Source organism: Brachionichthys hirsutus, chromosome 11 (genome assembly GCF_040956055.1).
Source record: "Brachionichthys hirsutus isolate HB-005 chromosome 11, CSIRO-AGI_Bhir_v1, whole genome shotgun sequence".
Taxonomy (NCBI): domain Eukaryota; kingdom Metazoa; phylum Chordata; class Actinopteri; order Lophiiformes; family Brachionichthyidae; genus Brachionichthys; species Brachionichthys hirsutus.
The window spans coordinates 11,928,615-11,950,331 of record NC_090907.1 but is presented as its reverse complement, the minus strand read 5'-3'; the positions used below and the strand labels follow the sequence as shown (position 1 = coordinate 11,950,331).

General features: G+C 46.1%; 1 protein-coding gene across 1 annotated transcript in view; it reads right to left on the bottom strand.

Moving 5' to 3' along the window:
* Nucleotides 1–21,717, bottom strand: part of nf1a (neurofibromin 1a) — a 48,301-nt gene that overhangs the window by 25,787 nt on the left and 797 nt on the right. Inside the window, exons 2-30 of the mRNA XM_068745307.1 lie at nucleotides 18,252–18,395; nucleotides 18,041–18,124; nucleotides 17,528–17,718; nucleotides 17,271–17,377; nucleotides 15,544–15,611; nucleotides 15,352–15,427; nucleotides 14,423–14,580; nucleotides 14,167–14,340; nucleotides 12,872–13,000; nucleotides 12,706–12,780; nucleotides 12,487–12,618; nucleotides 11,838–11,975; nucleotides 11,605–11,718; nucleotides 11,096–11,175; nucleotides 9,760–9,883; nucleotides 9,317–9,563; nucleotides 8,616–8,689; nucleotides 8,429–8,512; nucleotides 7,558–7,944; nucleotides 6,991–7,130; nucleotides 6,588–6,710; nucleotides 5,736–5,819; nucleotides 5,515–5,631; nucleotides 4,936–5,117; nucleotides 4,627–4,838; nucleotides 4,386–4,547; nucleotides 4,213–4,310; nucleotides 3,119–3,254; nucleotides 1,466–1,528 (exon numbers count right to left, since the gene is read on the bottom strand). Of these exons, the coding sequence (XP_068601408.1) occupies nucleotides 1,466–1,528; nucleotides 3,119–3,254; nucleotides 4,213–4,310; nucleotides 4,386–4,547; nucleotides 4,627–4,838; nucleotides 4,936–5,117; nucleotides 5,515–5,631; nucleotides 5,736–5,819; nucleotides 6,588–6,710; nucleotides 6,991–7,130; nucleotides 7,558–7,944; nucleotides 8,429–8,512; nucleotides 8,616–8,689; nucleotides 9,317–9,563; nucleotides 9,760–9,883; nucleotides 11,096–11,175; nucleotides 11,605–11,718; nucleotides 11,838–11,975; nucleotides 12,487–12,618; nucleotides 12,706–12,780; nucleotides 12,872–13,000; nucleotides 14,167–14,340; nucleotides 14,423–14,580; nucleotides 15,352–15,427; nucleotides 15,544–15,611; nucleotides 17,271–17,377; nucleotides 17,528–17,718; nucleotides 18,041–18,124; nucleotides 18,252–18,395 (3,903 nt within the window). The remainder of the gene's footprint in view (nucleotides 1–1,465; nucleotides 1,529–3,118; nucleotides 3,255–4,212; nucleotides 4,311–4,385; nucleotides 4,548–4,626; nucleotides 4,839–4,935; nucleotides 5,118–5,514; nucleotides 5,632–5,735; nucleotides 5,820–6,587; nucleotides 6,711–6,990; nucleotides 7,131–7,557; nucleotides 7,945–8,428; nucleotides 8,513–8,615; nucleotides 8,690–9,316; nucleotides 9,564–9,759; nucleotides 9,884–11,095; nucleotides 11,176–11,604; nucleotides 11,719–11,837; nucleotides 11,976–12,486; nucleotides 12,619–12,705; nucleotides 12,781–12,871; nucleotides 13,001–14,166; nucleotides 14,341–14,422; nucleotides 14,581–15,351; nucleotides 15,428–15,543; nucleotides 15,612–17,270; nucleotides 17,378–17,527; nucleotides 17,719–18,040; nucleotides 18,125–18,251; nucleotides 18,396–21,717) is intronic.

Below are 21,717 nucleotides of genomic sequence, written 5' to 3'. Positions count from 1 at the left end.
GCAACAGGCCAGTTAGGCTGTTGATGACTGACTTCTCGGGGACCGGGATTATGGTGTCAGACTTCAGGCAGGTGGGGATGAGGGACTGTGACAGGGGGCGGTTGAAAATAGAAGTGAAAACCCCGGTCAGCTGATCGGCACAGGCTTTGAGTACCTTCCCGTCGTCCGGCCCTGCAGCCTTCCTGGGGTTTACACTCCTCAGCATACGTCTCACTTCATGTCCGTGAGTGGTCGCCACAGCAAACCAACGTTCTCCACTTCACCCTGTCCTTTGCATCGTCCTCCCCAACACCAGCCACTCTCATGTCCTCCCTCACTACGTCCATGTCTCTTCTCCTGGGTCGACCTCTAGCCCTGTTCCCTGGCAGTTCCATCCTCAGCATCCTTCTACCGATATAGTCCCCGTCTCCCCTCTGGACATGTCCAAACCATCAAAGTCTGGTCTCTCTGACCTTGTCTACAAAACGTCCGACCTTAACATAAACCTGACATTTCTAACTCTAAACTGCTGACGTGACTCACAGCGGCATTCTTTACAATAACTATGAAAATAACTAATGTTACCATGTTACTCTCAAAGCCTCTTGCAGGTGGGGAAGGTTTCAAGTCACAAAGACGAATCCCATTTAAAATGAGAGCCAAGAATTAAGCATAAGAGAAAGAAAGATATGCACATCCTTAGCTATATTTGCGTGCCAGTGACGTGGTCCTGGAGGAAAACGTCAAGGCGGAAAACCCCAGCCTTAAATCTAAAGTCATTGCTCCTCATGGTGAGAAAAGAAATGATGCTGATTAGGAAACCAACCCATGACAAAGGGAAGCCAGTTTATCAGAATATTTCATCTCAAGAAGATTTCCATCAACCCCTTCATAACATGTATGAAATGTGTTCTGACAAGCATTTTAGGGGGGGATTCTGAATTGTATCAAATGTATCCAAGTTCAAATATTGTAAAAAATGTAAAGATAATATTCATTGAACAAAGTAAATACGACATACCTTTAGGCGTGGAACTGGAATTAGACCAACAATAATTCAGGTTATGTGTTATTATTCTGTTCTCAGATATGTATAGGCATACGGACAGGTGTGTGCGTGCGTGTGTGTGCATGTGTAGATGCATCATATATGATGGAGAGGCATGACTTGGTTGAAGATGAAATGTTCTGAGAAAATGTCTCCAGAAGTGCAAATAAAGAATGCAGACAGAAAAGCAAGAGAGTGTGGCAGTTTCTTGTGAACTGTTAACTGAAAACAGAAATGGCACCAATGTTAGTAGAATAACGTAGAGAGCGGGTTGAACATGGAGAAAAACGACAAAACAATTTCAGAGAAACACCAAATTCAAACCAAATTTTGAATAATGACGAAATAAACAAAAGTAAAAACAAATGCAAAGAAAAATAAACTTTTTGGCTTCAGGGGAACAAAGTGTCTGAGGTGAAGGAGATTTTCCAAACTTACTGCTTTTTTGTTTTCCTTTTTTTCTTTTACTGTTGCTTTATTCAGTAGAGAGTGGCAAGTAGCCTACAGAACAGAGATGAGCACAATCATGGTCACAGCACCAGCTACACACACTCAGAATAGAGATGAACACATGGTCACAGCGCCCCACACGCACACACACACACACACAAAGCAGAGCCCTACGCCCTCGAGGGCCACACAGTCTTTACAGTAGAACAAAAAATGTAAATTGCTATTGGAAAAGAGGTCGTCTGTGTAAAGGAGCACTGGTGTGGCGTATCATCAGCAGACTATATCATAGGCGTGCATGTGTGTGTGTGTGCGTGCGTATACCTGCAAAAGGACATCAAAGGTGAATAATGAGAAATTAAAAGATGTTAGCACATACCGGTAACATAACATGAAATGTGTGGTCACACCCCAGGCAGCCTTTTATGGGCGTGTCTCACAAATTAAGAATGAGGGCATTCATTCAGCTCATCTGCCTTAGTGTGGGTGGGATAGCGGTAGCGATAGCAGCAGCATCTCACCCAGGAGGAAAGCTTTGCATTCAGAGGAGAAGATGATAAGTATTGAACCCAGACCAGATTTCCTCTATTTTTGTCTGGATCTCATAATAAACTTTGTCCAAGCAGCTAAACTTCATTTTGTTTCTGGGGGGAAATACTTCTTTCACACAAGCCACATTTGCACTAGATGCCTTTCTTATGTATTGTGTCTGAACTCTGGTTTGATTTAATCTACCGTAGTTACATTTAGTTTGAACATCAACATAATTATGAGATACACACACAGAAGAAACCGGGGGGGGGGGGGGGTCCAGTATAGTGTCACAGCAACATAATGTGAAAGTGGTCGACTCGACTCTCCCTTCCAGTCGGGGGGCATTTCCTGCGCTTTGATCACAGCTCATCCTGAATTCGCCCCTGAAACGGAAGGTTTAACGGCAAGTATCCTTCGGCCAGTCTTCACCAGCAGGTTTCAAAGCTTCCAAGCTAATCCGGCTGGACTACTTACACGTTGGAGACGGGGAAAAAGAGCAAGCCATTGGCTTGCACGGCAGCGACCGGTCCCTTCTCAACAAGTGTCTCTAAGCAAATGATGGATGCTGCTCTAATGAGTTTAATTCATGCAACACTAAAAACATCTTGGAATTATTCAGAGAATACGGATAACCTTGCTGCAGTTTGTCTGCCACACAGATTGTCTTCCCATAACTACGCAGATGGATTTCTGATACGTAGCCCGTGCTCTCCAATTATTACATGACACAGACTCAGTCGGATGCTTGTGTGTGTGTTTTTGCTGCTACCCTGTCTGCAGAGTATTCCTGGTGCCAGTTCTTATATTTTATAGGGTTATGGAAAGCAACACTTCCAGCACTGTCGTGATGGCAAAAGCTAGGAAGAACTAATAATCCCATTTAGGAATCCGCCTGATGACCCTGACATGGACTGATACGGTGGTGAACAGTGGTGGTCTTGATGTAATTGTCCAGCAGAACGCATAGAATTAAAAGAGAGCTGTGCGCCGGATGCATGTGATGAAGAGCGCGCATATCAGGATCCGGAAGAAGCTCCAAATGTGCGAGAGACACTGCAAACACACAGGAAACACCCCCAGCGGTAGGGTGAGGGGAAAGACGGCTACCTGGTAAAGACAGTGGCAGACGCTCCGGAGCTGTGGGGGGAACTCGCTGGACGAACCAACAATGGCCTGGAAGAAGCGCTCAGTGATCTGAAGCAGGTTCCTCTGGTTCTCCTCCAGGTTCTCGCCTTGCTCCAGCCTGTTGACACAAACAAGGAGCTCCTTTCACTCAAAGGTTTCGCGTCTGTTCAAACGGGAGGCCTGGGCCAGAGAGATGTTAATAATAACTTCAAAAAAAGGTCTCAGAAAACTTTCTAACTCCAATCATATTTGTATGAAGAGGCTCATAGTCATTTTGTTCGGAGTCTCACCGAGGTGGAGTCATCCCTCGCTATGTTGCGGAACATTTGTGTTCATATATCGCGGCATTTTCGCTATATTGAGTGAACAATTTGTACATTTCCACATTTGAATTGATAAAAATATGCATTTTCTAGCCTAAGAAAAATAATACATGCAAAAGACAGTCTCTTCAGCGTGTTCTAGGTCTTCCCCGAGGCCTCCTCCCAACAGCACATGCCCGGAACACTTCCAGAGGGACGTGTCCAGGAGGCATCCAAGCTTTGAAACCACCTCAGTAACTTTATAGAATTCCCCTCTGGGATGAATAACATATTCTGATTCTGGTTCAGCCCGGGTGATGGACGAGTCCACGTCTGAGACCTCAGTCTCTATTTCCTCCATGGAAGACATGGTAACGCGATTGAGGACGTCCTCCATTTATTTATTTTTTGGCACCGTCGCCCACTTTTTTTTATGTGGCACATATCCATTTCAAAACGAGCAGCAAAAAAATAAGTAAATTTCATCATCAGAAGGTGAAACTTGCCATTAAAAATAAAAAAAATTGTAAATTACCACATTCTGAATTTATGTACAGTTTACACAGCATCCCACTTTTTTTTGCTTGTTATCTGCTGTTAGTGAAAATGCATGAAAATACAAGGCAAACACAAATGTGAGATAAAGCTTTAATGACGAACTGAGAATTGTAGAAGAAACTTGTTTGCGTCGACCGTCTTTGGTTTACGACATCCTGATAATGTTGGACGATTGACTTGTGACAACATTGCTGCTGCGCATCATCAAGTCCTCACCTGGTGGGATCCACCTCGAAGCAGATGTGTTCAGGAGTGGTGATGACTCCTCTTAATAAAGGCTCCAGTAGCTTCTGCAGGTACGCCGCCCCATACACCTGACGTCAAACAGAGGATTGAGTCGCGCACCACAAACGTGCAGCGGGCTCACACGTGGGCTCCTCTGCACTAACCTTGAAACAGAAGGTCATTATCTTGCTGGCGAGGCTGTTTCCTCTGAAGAGGGTCTGCATGGAGTCTGCCAGCTCAACCTCTTTAGAGAACATGTTCCACAACAGCTGGTAGAGCAGGTGCCGGGAATCAAACAATGTCACCAGTACTCTGGCCAGCTCGTCCTGCGGACACAACAAGCGTGCGTCAGCCGGACGCACGTCTGAGACCGTTCTGCAAACGCATAAAGAGCAAGGTACACACCCACTGGGACCCGGGAACGACATTAGCCAATGCCATGGCAATGGGCAACTCCCCCTGGTCTCCCATCATCGTCACCAGCTCCACGAGCCTCTCGAAGCGGTCAGCCAGCACCGTCTCCGCCAGGGTGTCGAACTCCGTCCCCTGCTGCAGAATCTTTGTCAGCACTTCCATGAAAGTCGCTCGAGTCTGCAAGTCCTTGTGGTAGCCAAGGCCTGGGGGGGGGGGAATGAGCAGCAGCAGTCAACAAACGAACCCCCTGGGTAGTAAATACGAGAAAGCAACATTTAAACACCGACAGGCCTGACTCACCGATAGAGTGCATCAATCCACTGTCCACGTTCGCATTAAGCAGGTTGGACATGGCCAGGACAGTGCAGTGACGCAGTGAAGCCAGGCGGCGAGACATGCCTCTCTTTCTTCCTCCCACTGCCTGGCCCTCATCCTCGACCTCGCTGCAGTCGTTCAGGAGGTTCATGAACAGGGTGAAGTATCTGCAGGGCACAATAAACCACGGCTGGGTTGTCTTTTTGGAAAAGGCTCGTCTGTCCAAAGCGTCCATTTTACAAACCTCCATAAAATTGGACGTTGTCTTTGACACATTTAAAACCGCCCGACTGTAAATGCCGGTGTTTCGTTTGTTCAAATGTGTTGAGGATTTATGATTTATCATTGAAAAACGGATAAACAATACTTTGCTGCAAAAAAAAAAAAACCATTAATTTGCTTGGTCTAATGAAAAGCCTTTTTGGATGCCTATCCGCGGACGGATCCACGCCACACTCCATGCCTCATGTTCGTCCCATTGTAACATACTTTGTTTTATAGAGGAGACCGTGTCCTTCATCGTTTTAAAATCAAGGATCAGGTCGAGTGTCGTCGTGCTCTTACTTCAGGAAGAGTTGAGATTTAGCCTCCATGAGTTCGACGCCGTCTCCTTCTTCTGGCTGCAGAGGGAGACCAGCTAACAGAGACACCACCGCCTCCATACTGGCCTGGTCCAGATCTCTGAAAAGTCATACCCATCCAACCAACCCCCACACAAACACGAGTTAGGACGGAGCCCCCCCCACACCCTGGTCATGTCTTCATTGCGCTGGGCGGAGCTGCACCTTGTCAGACATTTGATGTCATCATCAGCAGCCTGGTTGGACGTTCCCATCACCCAGTCCGTCAGGTACTCCACCATCTTGTTCCTACCATCAGAAGTAGACAAGCACAGAATGAAACCGGGTAGGAGAGGTTGGTACGCAGGAGGGGTGTTAACGGTTCTGCACGTTCGGTTCGGTCCACTTGCGTACCGTTTCGGGTTTATGCATTTTTTTTCTCATTAAATTAATTAATCGCGCCGTGCGGAACTAAAGTCCTGGGCGAGTTTCCGCACCGACGCCTCTGAGTGTCGGACACTATTAACTGACGGGGAGGCGCGCTAGTAGCTCGCAGGCATGCACACATAGCAAAGCATGAGCTCTGTTGCTAGTGAGCGGGGTTTGCTGGATATGCTGTCACGGCAACCAGATCTGTGCTTTCTGCAGAAAATGTGGATAAGTTAATCTTTCTAGCCAAAACCTTTAATCTTGAATAGTTACTTCTTTCAGGAGGGGAACGAGCCGCTCGACGGAGGCCTGCGCTCCCCGAGTGCTTTTCTAGCTTTATCTATATTTTTAGATTCCTTAACCATGAAAACAAACCTTTATCAATTGGAATTTGTACTAAGGCAACACCATAGTAGGATTGGTTTCGTATTACAATCACATTTCTCACACAGCCGCTCACGGCAAGAACTTTGACCACAAAAGAAACATCTGTGTAGAAAACAAGTAAGAATAAGACAAGTCTTGACATCACAATTGTAGAATTTGCATCAGACAAGCTCCTCATTCTCCTGCTTGTGGAAGCAAATCCATAGACCCCCCCCCCCCCAGGTCGCGTTTTGGAGTCTTTGATCAACTGATGCCACTGACCTGAACTTCATCTCCTGACAGAAGGACAGGTCATCTCGTCTCTCCATCATAACCTCTACCAGCTGGCACAGCTTGGTTTTGATCTGGATTGCGTGGACCACGTTTCCCAGGATGCGCACGTATCTGAGGGAAGGAGCACCGGATTCGCGATGAGACGCTCCGGCTTCAGTTCAGAACGCAATGGAAGTCGCCTTAGCTTTTCACAGCGGCAGTTTGACCAACAAAGTGTTCACATTTTGTATTTGTCTATAAACTGGTGTGCTTAGTAGCATGTGCTGACGGTATTAGACCACATGTTGAGGTTATGGTTAGTCAACGGTTCCATGCTGGTGAGCCACTACCAATAAATGATCTATCCCGTGATAGATGCTCGGCGCTGAGGCAGAGTGGACAGCCGCCTCACCTGACCAGGTTGAGCATCATGGTCTCGATGCTCGCTTGTCCCAGGTGTTCAGAGCTGCCTTCGGTGTGATTATCTAACAGGTTCTTCATGATGGCGATGGTCTGCTCCACAAACTGGGTGTTCGTGTCATTAATAGGAACCTGGAAGAAGGAGAACCACGTCAGGTAAATGACCACAAAACGTTTGTGTAAAAATGGTGCGACATACTCGAGCAGGGGTCGGCGACCCAAGACGCGTGCGTTTTGTTTAGTGGCACTGATTCAAAGATGTTAAAGCAACCGATGTTTGTGTCTTAGATCTAGACTTAATAGTCGCTGTGAAAATAAAACAAGTCAAATTCCGCGAAGCAGCAAATGAAGGACCGACGGACGAAATGCACAAACATGCTGATCGCTGCAGCAAGTTTCAAGTTCCACAACGTAAACGCCTTTGGGGTCATGTTCCATTTAATCGCGTTTCACGCATGGAACCGGTTTCACCTCAGGTCATTATCAACTTCGGTGTGACTTGTATTTTCGCTTCATGCTCACGTACGTGTGTAATGACACCGCCTTCGAGTCCACTCACCGATCCCTGCGTGTCGAAGAACTTGCCGATGCTGTTCCGAAGCTTGTTAAAGAGCATGGGGTAGAGGGCGGGGCTGAGCTCCAGCCCCAGTAGGTCCTTCACGTTGGTGCGGACGTGCAGGCCCACCCTGTCGTGGCCGCAGACCAGCAGGGACAGCAGCCGGTCCAGGAAGCGGCTGACGGGCGTTTCGCTGGAGGCCAGTGAGGAGCAGGAGGCCGAGGCCGCCGGGTTGGACATGTCACAGAGGCCCATGGAGATCATGGAGTGTTTACGCTCAGACATGGGGCCCATAGGCGGGCTGTAGGTGGCTGGGCCAGGGGTGCTGCGCTGATGGAGGCACACACCGCCGAGAGCACAAAGGAAGCCCGTCATATTGATCCACTCCTGCTGTGGGGAGACATACGGGAGGGGGGGGGGGGTCTGTGAATGTGTACGGCAGCTTTTATTCCCAACCTGGGCTCAACAAAGACTAAATTAAAAGATTGTTAACTTGGAACTGTCTTCTGAAAACCTATTAAACAGCGTTAACCAACCAATCACTAGCCAGACAGAAATGTTATTGAACTACGGATCACCCAATCACTGATCTCCATTGTTTACTGAAGAAACGCTTGGCTGCTTTTTCCTCAGTGCTACCCTGAAACATCATCTCCAGAAACATTAGGAGGCTGTTTAAAATGTAGAGCGGAGAAATGTACTCAAAGTTATCGTCCTGCACCGTCCCGTCACGGTGACGCTTCCTGATGCTCGAAACCCCTTTAATGTTTACGGCCTCCGATCGGTCTCCAAGCTTCATCTGAGGCAGCCCAATGACAAACCGCACCTGATCACTCAGGGAGAATGAGGAGGGAAACCGTCAGGGCAGAATTACCTGCCCGTCGTCCGCCTTGTTTTTGGGAAAGTTGGGAATCTGTTTGGTCGCCTGGTCCCATTTAGCGTGCGTGTCCTCCCAAGCCTGAAAGCAAAGCCAAACAAAATCACCCTTCTTGCGGTTTTCAATTGAAAAAGTGCAACTTTGAAACCACGAGAGCGATTCAGGAAAGTGAAGTGAATGTTACCTCAATGTTTCCTGGTGTCGGATGCTCTATTCTCCTCAGCAAGGCCATGACCCTCTTCTGTAAGGTGGACCGGCCTGCGGGAACAAGAACAAGAGTGTTGGCCAAATGTGGAGAACTTGAGACTCCAGAATCTGGAATTCCAGCAGCAGAGTTATTCCATCTTTGGGCATTCGGAACATCTTTACTGTAATCCTGAATTACTGCAGTGCAGCTTTGTTTACTAGTGAGAAGGGATCTTTTTTTTTTTGAAACATCCTGGTGATCCGCATTGCATTTTCTGTCATCATAATCTATTGACAGCTCTCAGGGCCGAGAGCTGGTTCTGGTTCCCGTAGGCTCTGATCTGGAGCCGCCTCAGAAAAGGGCTTTCTGGGATCTTCACTTAAAACCCAATGCTATTAGCAACTTGTTGTCAGTTTTGATTTATTTTGAGAAGTTCCACCGGGTATTTTAGAACAGCGTCTCCAACCTTTTTCCTGCCACGGACCGGTTTCATGCCGGGCAATTTTTTCGTCTAAAAGGTGCTTTATTTTGAAAAAAAAATGCCTAGCGTCTAAAATTTAGACGCTAATAATCGATACAACGGAAATTGAATAAATTAGTTCAAAATGCCTCACGGACCGGTACCGGGCCGCGGCCCGGTGGTTGGGGACCACTGATTTAAAAGACAACAGACACGTAAGGTGACTGATAAGACCGACCTGATCCCATCATGTTGCTGACAGAGGCCAGTTCGCTGAAGGTGGCGTAGTTGGGAAGGATGGTCTGGACCGGCACCTCGTCGGCTGAGCTGCGGATGTCGGCCTCCTCACAGAGGTGGCGGAAACACGACATGGCCACCAGCACCGCCTCGGCGTCGGGGCTCCACAGGAACATGTACAGACACACCTCCAGCTTGGTCTGCGCTTGTCGGCAGATGGGAATCGCTCCCCCCATAGTGGCCGATTCCTGGAAGCAGGAATGGAAGCGATGGGACCGGACTGGCTGTTCAGAAATGAGCCTCGCTTTCTCCGAACATTCACGCCACTGGCGTTCATTACATGCAGTTAAATGAGGCATACAACAACATACCCCCCGTATTTATTGACAGTAAACACCTACAAGCAGCCTGTGACTACTGTACACACAAACAGGGGGGGGGCACCTTATTCTTGAGCAGAAACTTGTTCCTGCAGATGAGGATCTCCCTCAGCCATTTCAGAACCTCGGTCCCGTTCACCATTTGTTGTCCGGTCAGTTTGCAGCAGATGAGGAAGAGTACCTGTGAGCTGATGATGAGACAAGCAGAGCACAGAAGTCACGATGCGATCACCTTCAGGATCGTGAATCCGAAGCGACTCTACTTCCGGTTTAGTGTGAACACAATTGGGCAGTTCCGACTGCTTGGCGGTGAGATTTCCGTTGGAACTGAAGACGACTTCTTGCATGAGAAACAAAATGCCTTCGCACCAAACCAGCTCTAGTTGCTTCAGAGACGAGCTTGAAGGGTAACCACGACCTGGACGAATGAATCTACACCAGGCATGGGCAAACTCGGCCCGGGGGCCATATACGGCCCTTTGGGCTTTTTAATCCGGCCCGCCGAACTTGTCCAAATTATATAATTAAACCTCATTCATTTCACCTTTTCCCTGTAAAAGGCCAAATCCTTTCATGTAATGGCTTTTACATGTCATTTATATGAGCTGACACAAACACTCCATCCATCTGCTCCTGGCCCGGCCCCTCTGGCTAATTTTAGAAGCCATTGTGACCCGCTAGTCGAAAGGTTTTCCCACCCCTGATCTAAACCAATATCAAGGGTCCTAAACCATCCGGGATTACACAGAATTAAGATGGCGAGTCTTTCTAAAACTGGAAGATCCTGCTCAGATCATCTTTCTGAATGATCCAATGTAAACTGGACAGTCGTCATCAGACTGTATTAGCATGCGTCTGCAGCGACCACTCATGCTAGCCTTGACAGAATTGACTAATTGTGACTTTCAGGATGACTTGTCAGTCTTTCAATGTGGCCCGGAACACGTCAGACTTCTGTCGTGAGGATGCGACCGAGTGATCAGATCTCAAACGCACCTGCGGTGGACTCACACCCGTATTTAAAGATGTCCACTTGTGATTGGATCATGAATGTTGACACTCTATAATAGTGTCCAAACAAGGGCAAAGGGGAATGCCGACCAAAAAGTCTCAAAGCATTGAAAAAATACCGACTGACCAGTTCAAACCAAATCTGTCTGCCGATAAAAGCTTATGACGATATGACACTAAGCGTGTTCGCTTTTGAAGACGATGTAATCTGGTGACACTTGATTATTAGCAACACTAATCAGACCTACCTAAACATGATGCCTGTAGAAGCTAACTCACACATCTCTAAAGTTTAATCCATCCCAGAAAGTTTAATTTAGTTAAAGTTACAGCAGAAGCTCCCGTTTCCACTTGTTTGTCTTTAAGGACACGTGGGACGACTCGAGTACCTGATGTCCCAGAAGGTCTCGATGGGGACATTAGGATTCCACAACTCGATGGCCTCTGGCTGGTGCAGAACCAACAGAGCCTGGAAAAAAGAGGAGAGGAGAACCGGAAGAATAAGAACTATTCATATTTGACATCATAAAAATAACTTTAATGAACGATGGAACCCGGTACTCAATCTTCAAGATTAGGCTTGTCCCAAACAGACTAAATAAATAGGACCAAATTTGAACCTCTGATGGGGAAACAGGTAGAAGACACCATCGGATCATTTTGTCATCATTTAAAAATGCCTTTGCCTTCTCTGCTTAAATGAGGATTACACTTTCACAAGTCTTTTTCTCCTTTTCTCGTCTCTCGTACTCAGACTTGTTCACCGTGCAACAACGCCTCCCTCGATAGCATCTTCTTAATGCGTCGAATAGTGATTAAAAAGCCGATGGGTTTAGAGTTCACAGGGAAACAACCCAACTGAAAGCTAAGACCCGCGAGTCGTGCATTGGCCTCTGACCTCCATGGCTTCCTGCGAGAGCTGGGTAGTGTTGGTGAGAGGCACGAGCTGCACCAGGCCGGTGATCAGCTCTGCTGTGCTGCTCTGCATCTCCGGAGCTTGTTTCACCGGGTTCTAAGACAAACGCAATGGAAAAGGTAGAACCAATAACATTCAAAGAGAATGGGGAAAATGTTCCCACGGAGATATTAGTGAGAATTCAGCGAGGCCCTTTTTAAAGATTGTAAACTCACGTGCAACAAGAGCTTTGGGTCAGCATGGATGAGTTTGACCAGAGCGAGGAGGAGGCACTTGTAACTTCGAGTGTCGAGCTCTGTGGCTTTCTCTTTAAACTTAAGGCTGGTGCTCATCTTCCCTTTGAACGTCAGACTCTGTGGACGGATGGCCAGACGACACAAAACGCGTTTAGTTTCGGACAACAGCATCAAACGTTGTGCTGACCTGCAGTAAACAAACGCTCGTAACCCGACTACATTTAATCTTGTTGCTATATATTGACACATTTTCTGTTTTTTTTTTATCTTTCACCCATCACAAACGTACGGTACTAATGCTTTCTGGCAGCTTTCTGGTAGTTTTGATCTTAAAATGTGGCGTGATCAAGTTCAAGCAACTAAACTCTGAGAATATGAGGCAGTACTTTTGTAAACTGCACATTATTCAGACAGTAAAAATGCCCTTTCAAGGACAGTAAAGATATGCACAATGATCAGCTCCGGCATCAGGAACAACTTCATCCACACAACTACTTCCTGCGATCTTGATTTCCACCTGCGTAGATGTTACAATGCACCTCCATTTGTTTCTCTCACATTATGCCTTTCCTGAAGACTATCCCCTCAGCTAGCAGTGAAATGATCCAGCACGTTGCCGTCTACTAACCGGTGTCATGCGGAGCGGGGCGTGGGTTACGGCACCTTGGATCACCCGGTTGAGCGTGTCTGAGAACATAAAGCGAAGCTCTCCGGAGTAGCAGTAAACCGCATCGATCTTAGGCCACCAGTCCAAATGGGACTGACAGGAGACAACATGGAATAACATGTGAAGCAACAGACAAAATGACTCCACAGCAGTGAACGTGCAGAAGCGCTGCAGACTTACATTAGTTATGATCCTGTGCAACGAGTTGACCAGGACAAAGTGAAAGGTGGAGGGGGAGGAGGAGGCCAAACAGACCTTCAGAGGGGAGAGGAAACAAGCTAAACACCTACAGCGTCGCTTTATTCGAGGGAAACATTTAAAAATACATAACTAGATTTCAGTCCACCTTAAAGTGCTGGTTGTTGTGAGGGTTGATGCGAAAACAGGAGACGAAGCAGTCCATCATGAGCTCCACGTCAGCGTTCTGACTGCCCGTCCCCCTCCAGAAGGGTTTGGCCGGATTGAACAGCAGCGCCTAGTGGGACAGGGAGGGGTCGCGTGTGACTTCAGGGCATTCAGCAACACACTGCCAGATGCAGTCCAGACTCCTTACAGTGGACTCAGAGCGAGCAATGACTCGGGGACATTTTGTCCAATCAGCTCGGGAACCGGGAAAAACTATGGCTGGTGCATAGATAGAAATAATTGGAATTTCAGGGACTATAAAAGCAGACCAGCAATATTATATGTAAATTATTAGCTTGCGAAGATAGGAGTGGTCTTTAACCGTCACTTGTAAACTAGAAAAAGCGATTTGGGTTTATATTTAGATGATAATTCCTATCATTGTGAGCCAAATGACACGAAACTCACCGAGGTTCAAATGTGCGCGTGCAACAGAAGAGCAAACTCACGCGCGGCATACCTCTAGGCATACCTCTAGGAACCCTATAACATGTGTGTGAACCTTCACTGACTTCTGTTCATCATCTTTGAAGAGATGTGGTTAGACCCTATCTCCTTTGCATATGGGATGCACAAGGTTAACCCTGCATGCCCCCCCTGCAAGGGCAGCAACGTAAAGTACTCCTAGTTCAAAGAGCAAAATATCATCGCCAATAGAAAATAAGCTAATAATAATAATACAGTAATACCTCAACATACGAGCGCTTTGACCTCGCACTGCACACCGTTGTTAGCGCTATCATCTGTCTCAAAGGTAAAACTCCTTATAAAACCACATTTTATATTACAGTAATACTGTACATCATTTATTATATCATTGTGTGTATCTATGGAGTAATTAAATAAGATTTTCCCATGTCATTAGCATTGATTTAAGTGTTTTTAGATGCCGGAACGGATGAAATTGTTTTCAGTAATTTCTCATGTGGAAGAAATGATTGTGATTTGAGTTCCGAGCTCAGTCCAGTAACGAATTATAACTAGTATGTCAAGGTATTACTGTATATGTAACTACCACAATGACATAAGGGGGGAAGAGTAAGAGAAAGAGGAGCTGCTCCTGCACGTGAACACAGTTTTATTTTAAGCATCAAAGAATTTGCCAAATTTGAAGAATTTTGCAAACCTGAATTCTCAAGGTTTGGGCCGCATCATCTCTTCACGTACCAAAGAAAGGCGAGCATGATCTGTAATTCGAATGAAACCCCCTTCAGTTAAACCGTGCTATGCAAGTACCTTGAGATCCATGACGATGGACTGGACAAGAAGAAAAATCGTCGAGTGATCCTCCCAGTTGATGTAGGTGGAGGCTTTGCACAGCTTGACGCAGGCGATGGCGGCGCTTTCCATCAGCTGCTTGCCGCCACTCTGGCCTGCTAAAGCTTTCCGCAAACTGTCCACAAAGAGTTTCTGCACAGACGGAACGGGACAGGAAAGGGTGAGCGCTGGAGTCGGTCTCGACGGGGCGTGTGCGCGTGCGTTCTCCCCTCACCTTGTTGGCCTTGCTGTCTTCCACCGTGTCTTTGGAGATGGTGTGCGTAATCTCCGGGCAGAGGATGAGGAGGATGATCTGCAGCGGCCACACTGCTGCCTTCCTTTTAGCGCTCTCTGCAAAGCTGTCTACCAGGTCAAACAGCTTCTCTGCAGCTTCTGAAACGTGCTCGACAGGAACATTAATAGAAGCAGAAGAGACAATGAAATCCTGTTTTACATGAAGAAAGAAAGCTTTTTATTTGATCATTGTGCCACTGCAAGCACACAACAAGATTATGTTCACATCCTAGTAGTATTCAACTAAAATTTAAACGGGTCCAGTGAGAACATTTCTTGAAGCAAAGGTCCAGAAGATCATAATGTCTAACTATTTAGTGCGATATTTAAGCTGCCTCGTTGTATCTGCATGTAATCAATACCTGACTGTCAAATTAAAAGACTTCAGTGCAGTACAAAAACCTTTTGACAAGATTTATCGTCACATATGTACGACTGCAGATATGCATAATGTTCTCTCATTAACTACAAAAAAGTAGGGCTGCATTCCAAAATAAGAGAACATTAATAAAATGTGAAAATTGTGCATGTTCAAATAAAGTGCTTAATTTCAGGGGAAAAAAAAGAAAATGTGAAAATCTTTAATTTCCCTTTTACTATTTCGCATCTTGACTCAATAGTCTCAACCAATTTTATGGATGATAAATCCCTAAACACATCCTAACAGTTGAACCCTTCACTTTCTTCCCCTCTTAGGGTGAAGGAGCCGCCATGATTGGTGCCTTGCTCAACGACCCTCTGCAGTACTCTGATTTGTGCTCATTAATTGTAATCAAGTACACTGGAGTCTGCTGGTAGTAATACGCAGAGTAGTACACAGAGTATTCAGATACAGTGGATGCTAGTCTGGATGGTTGAACTCTTGCATACCTGCCATATCTGCCTGCGGTCGCTGGTAGAGCATGGTGAACTCATCTGGGTAATTCTCCACCCAGTTCCAAAAGGCCTAAATCAACAGAGCAGTAGTCACAGCGTTAGAGCACCCCAAAATGTACCGCTGACAAATACTACCACGCATACATCACAAGTACACACGGCCACACCAGAGTCAAAGTCTAATACCTTCTCTAAACTGTTGATGACTGCCAGCTGGGCCGGCTTCTTGAGCGCTCTAAATTTCAGCGCGGTTTCTGGAAGAGAGTGAACAATATTTAAAATACACAGCAATACAATGAATGCAGAAACGGATCACACACTGGTTTGACCTTTAACCTTTCACCTGCGGTAATGTCGTCCACGACCAGAGCTGGCTAAGGGTGCTTGTTGACCGAAGGACAGAGAACGTTCCCGTGAGAATTGAGGAGGAAATTGCAAGGAAATTATGTGCATGATGTTGCTGATGAAAGAGTGTGTGTGTGTGTGTGTGTGTTTTGTAACAGTCAAAAAGAATTGGACATGTCACCACGGAGTGAGGACTCATGCTTGACAGAACAAGGACAGGAATTACTGTCCACTTTTCCCTTTCTCCACTCCACCGAGGTTCTAAAGGGAGAACACGGCAAACAGACATTCGTGTTCATTCCACAGCGCCAACTTCTCCTCTCTTTCACCGATCAAGAGAACTTAAGAGAACTTCTTACGCCTCTCTGGAGTTCCCTCAAGGCTTATTATCACGTGCTTGATCGCCACTTACCGGGCATTAGCCAGACTTAACTTGACATAATATTAAACCCGTCTGATTTTATTTACCATGAGAAAAAGGCTGCTTTAACCCTTTCCTCTCAGGCAGTACTCTGGGGCTGCTGTTAGGGATGTGGTCAAGTCTGAGGGGGCGTGTTTCCCGCTCTGTTAGTTCCTCTCATGGGCAGTAAATAGTATTGCTTTGACATGCTTGTAAGAGTATATGTTATAATTAAGCAATAATAAAATTGAGGTTGCCTTGCAAAAAATGCATTTATTCAATAAAATTTCTCAAAACAATGGTAAAATAAATGTGAACGTTTCACCATTTGTGACTAATATTAGTGAACATTTTCAGTCACATTCGCTCTAAAACACATTTTGAGTTTAATATACTGTTGCAAAGTTGTGTGAAGGTTCTTAGCATCCTAAAGACACAATATTGTCTTTGTGCTCATTAAGAAAGAAACTTAACTTTAAAACTGCATGTCACTGATTGCAGCTTTAGACCATTCATAAGTTAAAATGAGAAAATGTTTATCTGGTCATTTCCAATTAACCTTACAGGGGCCGGTCAGGGTCAGCCAAGGGGCCATATGCGGCCCAGGGGCCGTACAATGCTCGGGGGCAGGCAGCATGTTGTCCACGAGGAAGGAAACCTGCCCGCGTGTCATTTAATCCAAATTTGCCAATCCAAATCCAAAGGCATTGTTGTATCAATAATACTTCACGGTGCAATTTAAACTCTTAATTGCATGCATCTTTAATGGTTTCATGTGTAACACATTTTCAATCAATCTACAGTTTAAAAATACCTTGAAAAGAGAGAACCTATAAAGAGCTGCGTGTGGCTGCTCTTTATAGGTTCCAAGCAGGTTAGAGTAACTTTAACTAGTCGTTTACATTACAAAGAATTACATTATTATACAGAAAGATGATTAATTTACTCACGCTGCAATTAGGTGGAAGCATTATTAATAATAGTAAATAAAAACACAGTGGAACCTCGGAAGTCGAACAGATTTCGTACGACAGAACGAATTATGTTGGAGAACCGAGGTTCCACTGTATATTAACGCTGAAATGGCAAACTGTGCCTTGTTCCCAGATGAAGTGCAAAGTAAAGACGAAGCGAGAGGTGGAGGCTCAGGCGGAGAAGGGAGGCTAACCTTGCAGCAGCCTCTTCAGCTTGGAGCAGTCCACATTAATGTATTGCATCAGCTCGATATCGTGAACGTCCACATTGTCCTCCGAGCACACCGTCAGCTCCTGCAGCCTGAAGGCGGAGACACGCACAAAAACATCCATAAACTATGATGTCATAAAGGCAGTCAAAGACGTCAGGAAGTCAGAAAACGATTTGGCCATAAGCGTGAACTCTTTTCATCCGGTTAATTCAGGCTTCGGGCACCTTCCTCATAAATACCTGGTGGAGATGCGGCTGAAGACGGCATTGAAGTTGTTGCAGCTGAGGGAAAAGAGGACGGCTGACGCGGACGCCCGGAGCTCAGCGGCGTGCTGGTGGCCCTCGCGGTACGTGTGAATGAAATGGCAAATCTCGGGCAACAACTGTTTGACCAGCATGGTTTCATCCAGACGCAGGCAGTCCTTGGATTGCTGAGGAGAGAAAAACAGTCAGGATGTGCTCGACTGAGTGGAACATCCAAGATGAATCTAAGGACAAGCTGTGGATCCGCATTTCAAAAGTCCAGATGTGCTAATAAATGAGTGTTAATGACCCCCCCCCCCCCTCCTCCCCAGGTTTAGGTAGGAGAAATAGCTCTTTAACTTTTCAAATCCTGCAGTGGAGTTCATAACATGTTCATTAATGACGTGATACGCTCCTCGTGTGACTTTTTATTGATCACTTCTAATCAAATGGGTAGTTGCAGTTGTGCTTGATAGCAACCCCCCCCCCCCCCCCCCCCATCAGACTCACCCCAGCCAGGCACTTCTCCAGGGTGTCCAGGATGATGAGCTGTGAGAGGTAAAGGTTCTTCTCAGAAGCGTCGCCAAATATTCGCTGTGGGGACAATGCAAGTATGCAAATAAAGTCAGGTGTGCAGAAAGCAGGCAGACTTTGGGTTGTCTTCCTCTTCCTCCTCCTCCTCGCAGACAGGAGGAGGAAGAGGAGGAGGAACTCCACTCACCATGTTGTTGACATTTTTCAGGATGGTGGTGAGGCCGCTGATGACCAAGGAGAACTTGTATTTGGAGATGTTGATCAAGCATTCCTTGTTGTGCTCGGTGCTGACTTTGGTGTGAGTGTTCTGGTGTCCAACTTTAATAGGAAGCTGAGGAGAAAGGAAACCGGGCGGCAGAGGAATCAGAACGCCGATCTTCTCGTGGGAATAAAGTGAAGTGACTTCGCTCCCCTGGAAGAGTACCGGTACGTGGCAGAACCGTTCAAACCCATTACTTTGTACACTTTAGTCCATCTTCACGGAGAACAGGCCCTTCACTCGTGGGCCGAGATCAGTTCCATTTAGTTAACAGGTTTCCAAATCACCGGGGGACACTATTGACGAGATATTCCCCCCACAAACATCCAAAGTGGCCCCACATTGCGGATTTGCTTTCTTTCGAAGGGATGGAGAGGAATGATCTGAAGCAGTTGAGAAGAAGTCAGGACGATTTTGCATTCACCTGTATTTAAAAACTGGTAATAAATAAATAGAAAATACATCTACTATTCATGGTGTGATAACCAATAAATTGCTTTGACCTTTTTATAATGCAAAAGCACCGGGGGGCATCCAATAGCAGAGTGAAAGACACGGTTAAACCACAAGAAACAAGACGATCAATATTCAAACAACATATTTTGATGACCCAACTGGGCTTTTTGGGAGAATATTCCGATTTAGGATTGACAAATGAAAGGGAACCGTTTGGGTCCCTTTCGACATGGCGCCACGACCGCCAGCAGCGCTGTTAGCCCACGGGCGGGACGCTGCTGGAAGTTGGATTACCGTACTGTGGGTCAAAGACAGAGACAAGGAAGAGGAGGAAGACGGGCGCATCAGCAGCGAGAGAAGAGACTCGTTTATTTGAAATATCACCCAAATGGGTCGCTTTTATTTATTTATACAAATTCCATTGTTTGCATTTCTTCTCAATGAAAGCATTTTCAGTCATTTTTTGCTGCTTTTTTTGTCCACATCAATGAGCCTGACGCCGTTCATGTTTTGTGACCGGGACGACGAGAGACGGAGCGTTCTGATTGGATAGGATTTGGGGAACGCCGCCGCTGATTGGTTTGGCATGCTTATGAATTTGTTTAACAACACGCTCATGGAGTTTTTTTTAACGAGGTCCTGTGGGTGCATCCCCCCCCCCCCCCCCAAACGGAAGGGGAAATATATTCGGTAAAAAAAAAAGTAAACAAACCAGCTAGGTGTGTAAATGGGCTTAAACTCAGGAGATTGCGTGTTTGCTGTTAAAGCAAAGAACACTCATCATTTTTAAAGGAGTTTTTCTACATGAAAAAGCAAAACTGGCTTTATGTAGGTCCCCCAGCTCTACTTTAAACTACCCAGTCACAATCTCTGCTGAAATCAAGGAATATAATCTCACCAATAAGCTTTATATTATGCACTTGCAATAACTATTAAACAAGTACCGGTATTGCACCAATATCTACTCACCATTAGTTGTGGTCTCAATAATTGCATCCATCCTTAATGTTCACGTTTTTTTGTGTCACAAATTCCACATTGTTATTTAATCCGGGGTTCTTGGGGAACCCTTTTTGAACCCTTCATTGCCTCATTAACGACGCCAGGCGGCTGTAGATAAACCGTGTTTTAAGTTTGACTCCTCGTTTGTCTTTTAAGACAAGTTATTTTCTTCCTCCTCTTCTTCCTCCTCAGTTGGACTTTCCCATTAGCAAAGAAGCTCTCCAAAGACATTTGTTTTTAAATTAAATTTTCACTAGTTCACGTCTGTTTTTAGTAACGTATCACATAAAGCAGGGGTCCCCAACCACCGGTCCGCGGCCCGGTACTGGTCCGTGAGGCATTTGTTACCGGGCCGCACAGAAAGAATAACTAATGTATACAATTTCAATTTCCGTTGTATTGATTATTAGCATCTAAAAGGTGTTTTATTTTGAAAAACGACCGGATTTTCATGATTTTATTCCACTTAGCTCCCCGACACTCGCTTCATTGCTTGATTTGCTTTCGTGTGTTATTCTCACGTGTGCAAAGCGGCCTCGTCTCAAACACAGCGAGACCCTCTGCCGTTTCAGGCGACTAAACACAAACGGCGTCTTTGTCAAACTGTTCTCGTTGCAAAAAGAGAATGAAATCAACAACCACGGTGATCTCTGCAAGTTAAAAGAGACACACCTTCATAACACTGAAAAAAAGCCTTTACGCTAACCGTACCGCAATAATCACATTGTGGTGCTTCCTTCGACCCAGGGGTGCGCCACAGTGCGTTTAGTGACAGTCCTGCAATGACACAACAACAACAACTGTGCTGCTGCGGAGTATTCTGCTCGCCCTTAATCTGAGGTCGTCTGGATCATAATTCCACCAAAGAATTCAAATTAGCAACATTTCCCTCGAGACATTCCGTAATAAATAAATTAAACTGTAAAACATGAAAGCGATGACCAGAGGACAGCCGCAATGACGACCGTCTTTCCTACCGTCACCAGGCATCGGGGACGTTCTGCCAACACGAGAAGAATATTCCACAATCTGAACATTGTATGAAGCAAATAAACCAACATCAAGTGGAAATGTAATCTTGTTGCGTACGCCGCGTGCCCGATGGCGTAAATAAAGATTTATTCTGACACACCGGCAGGTTTGAGGCTCTGGGTAACAATAACGGCTAAGCGGCACCACACTTAAGCCCAAGTGTAATAATCCATGCTGAGCCACTAAACGCCGGCTAAACCTCAGGATTTGTGGCTACTAACGCCAGAGTCAAAGACTTGGAGCGTAAACCGACCAACACGACTTCTAAACGGCAGCACGTGTTCCCCCGGCACGGAGAATTGAACACCACCGACTGTTAATTTTGCATTTTGAAAAAATTGACCGTGACGACTGGCAAAGAACACGACCCCCCCCCCCGTTTCACTGTTGGTTTGAAAATCTGGAACCCCCCCCCCCCCCACACGCACACGCTTAAACGAAGTGATCGGCAAGTCTTCGTGGGTACTGCGTTTCCTGACTGCAATGTTGCTCATCGCAGATGCACAAAACCTTCGCTTGTTACAGATTTAGCAGATGGTTCCGATAAATCACAGTTGACCAGAAAACAAGCATGGGGGGGGGGGGGGGGGTACTCGTAACATTCAATTCAATCTCAATTCAATTCAGTTTTATTTATATAGCGCCAGATCACAACAGGAAGTCATCTCATGCCACTTTACAGGATTATCAGGGAAAGACAGAACCCAACTTGTTCCACAAGAGCAAGCACTTTGGCAACGGAGGCCTTTAACAGGCAGAAACCTTGGACAGGACCGAGGCTCACGGTGGATGGCCGGCTGGGTTGAGAGAGACAGACAGACAGACAGAGAGAATGACAGGTAGGAGGAGAGTCAAAAACAAGGAGATGGATAGGGAAGCGATGGAGCAGACAAAAACAGGATGA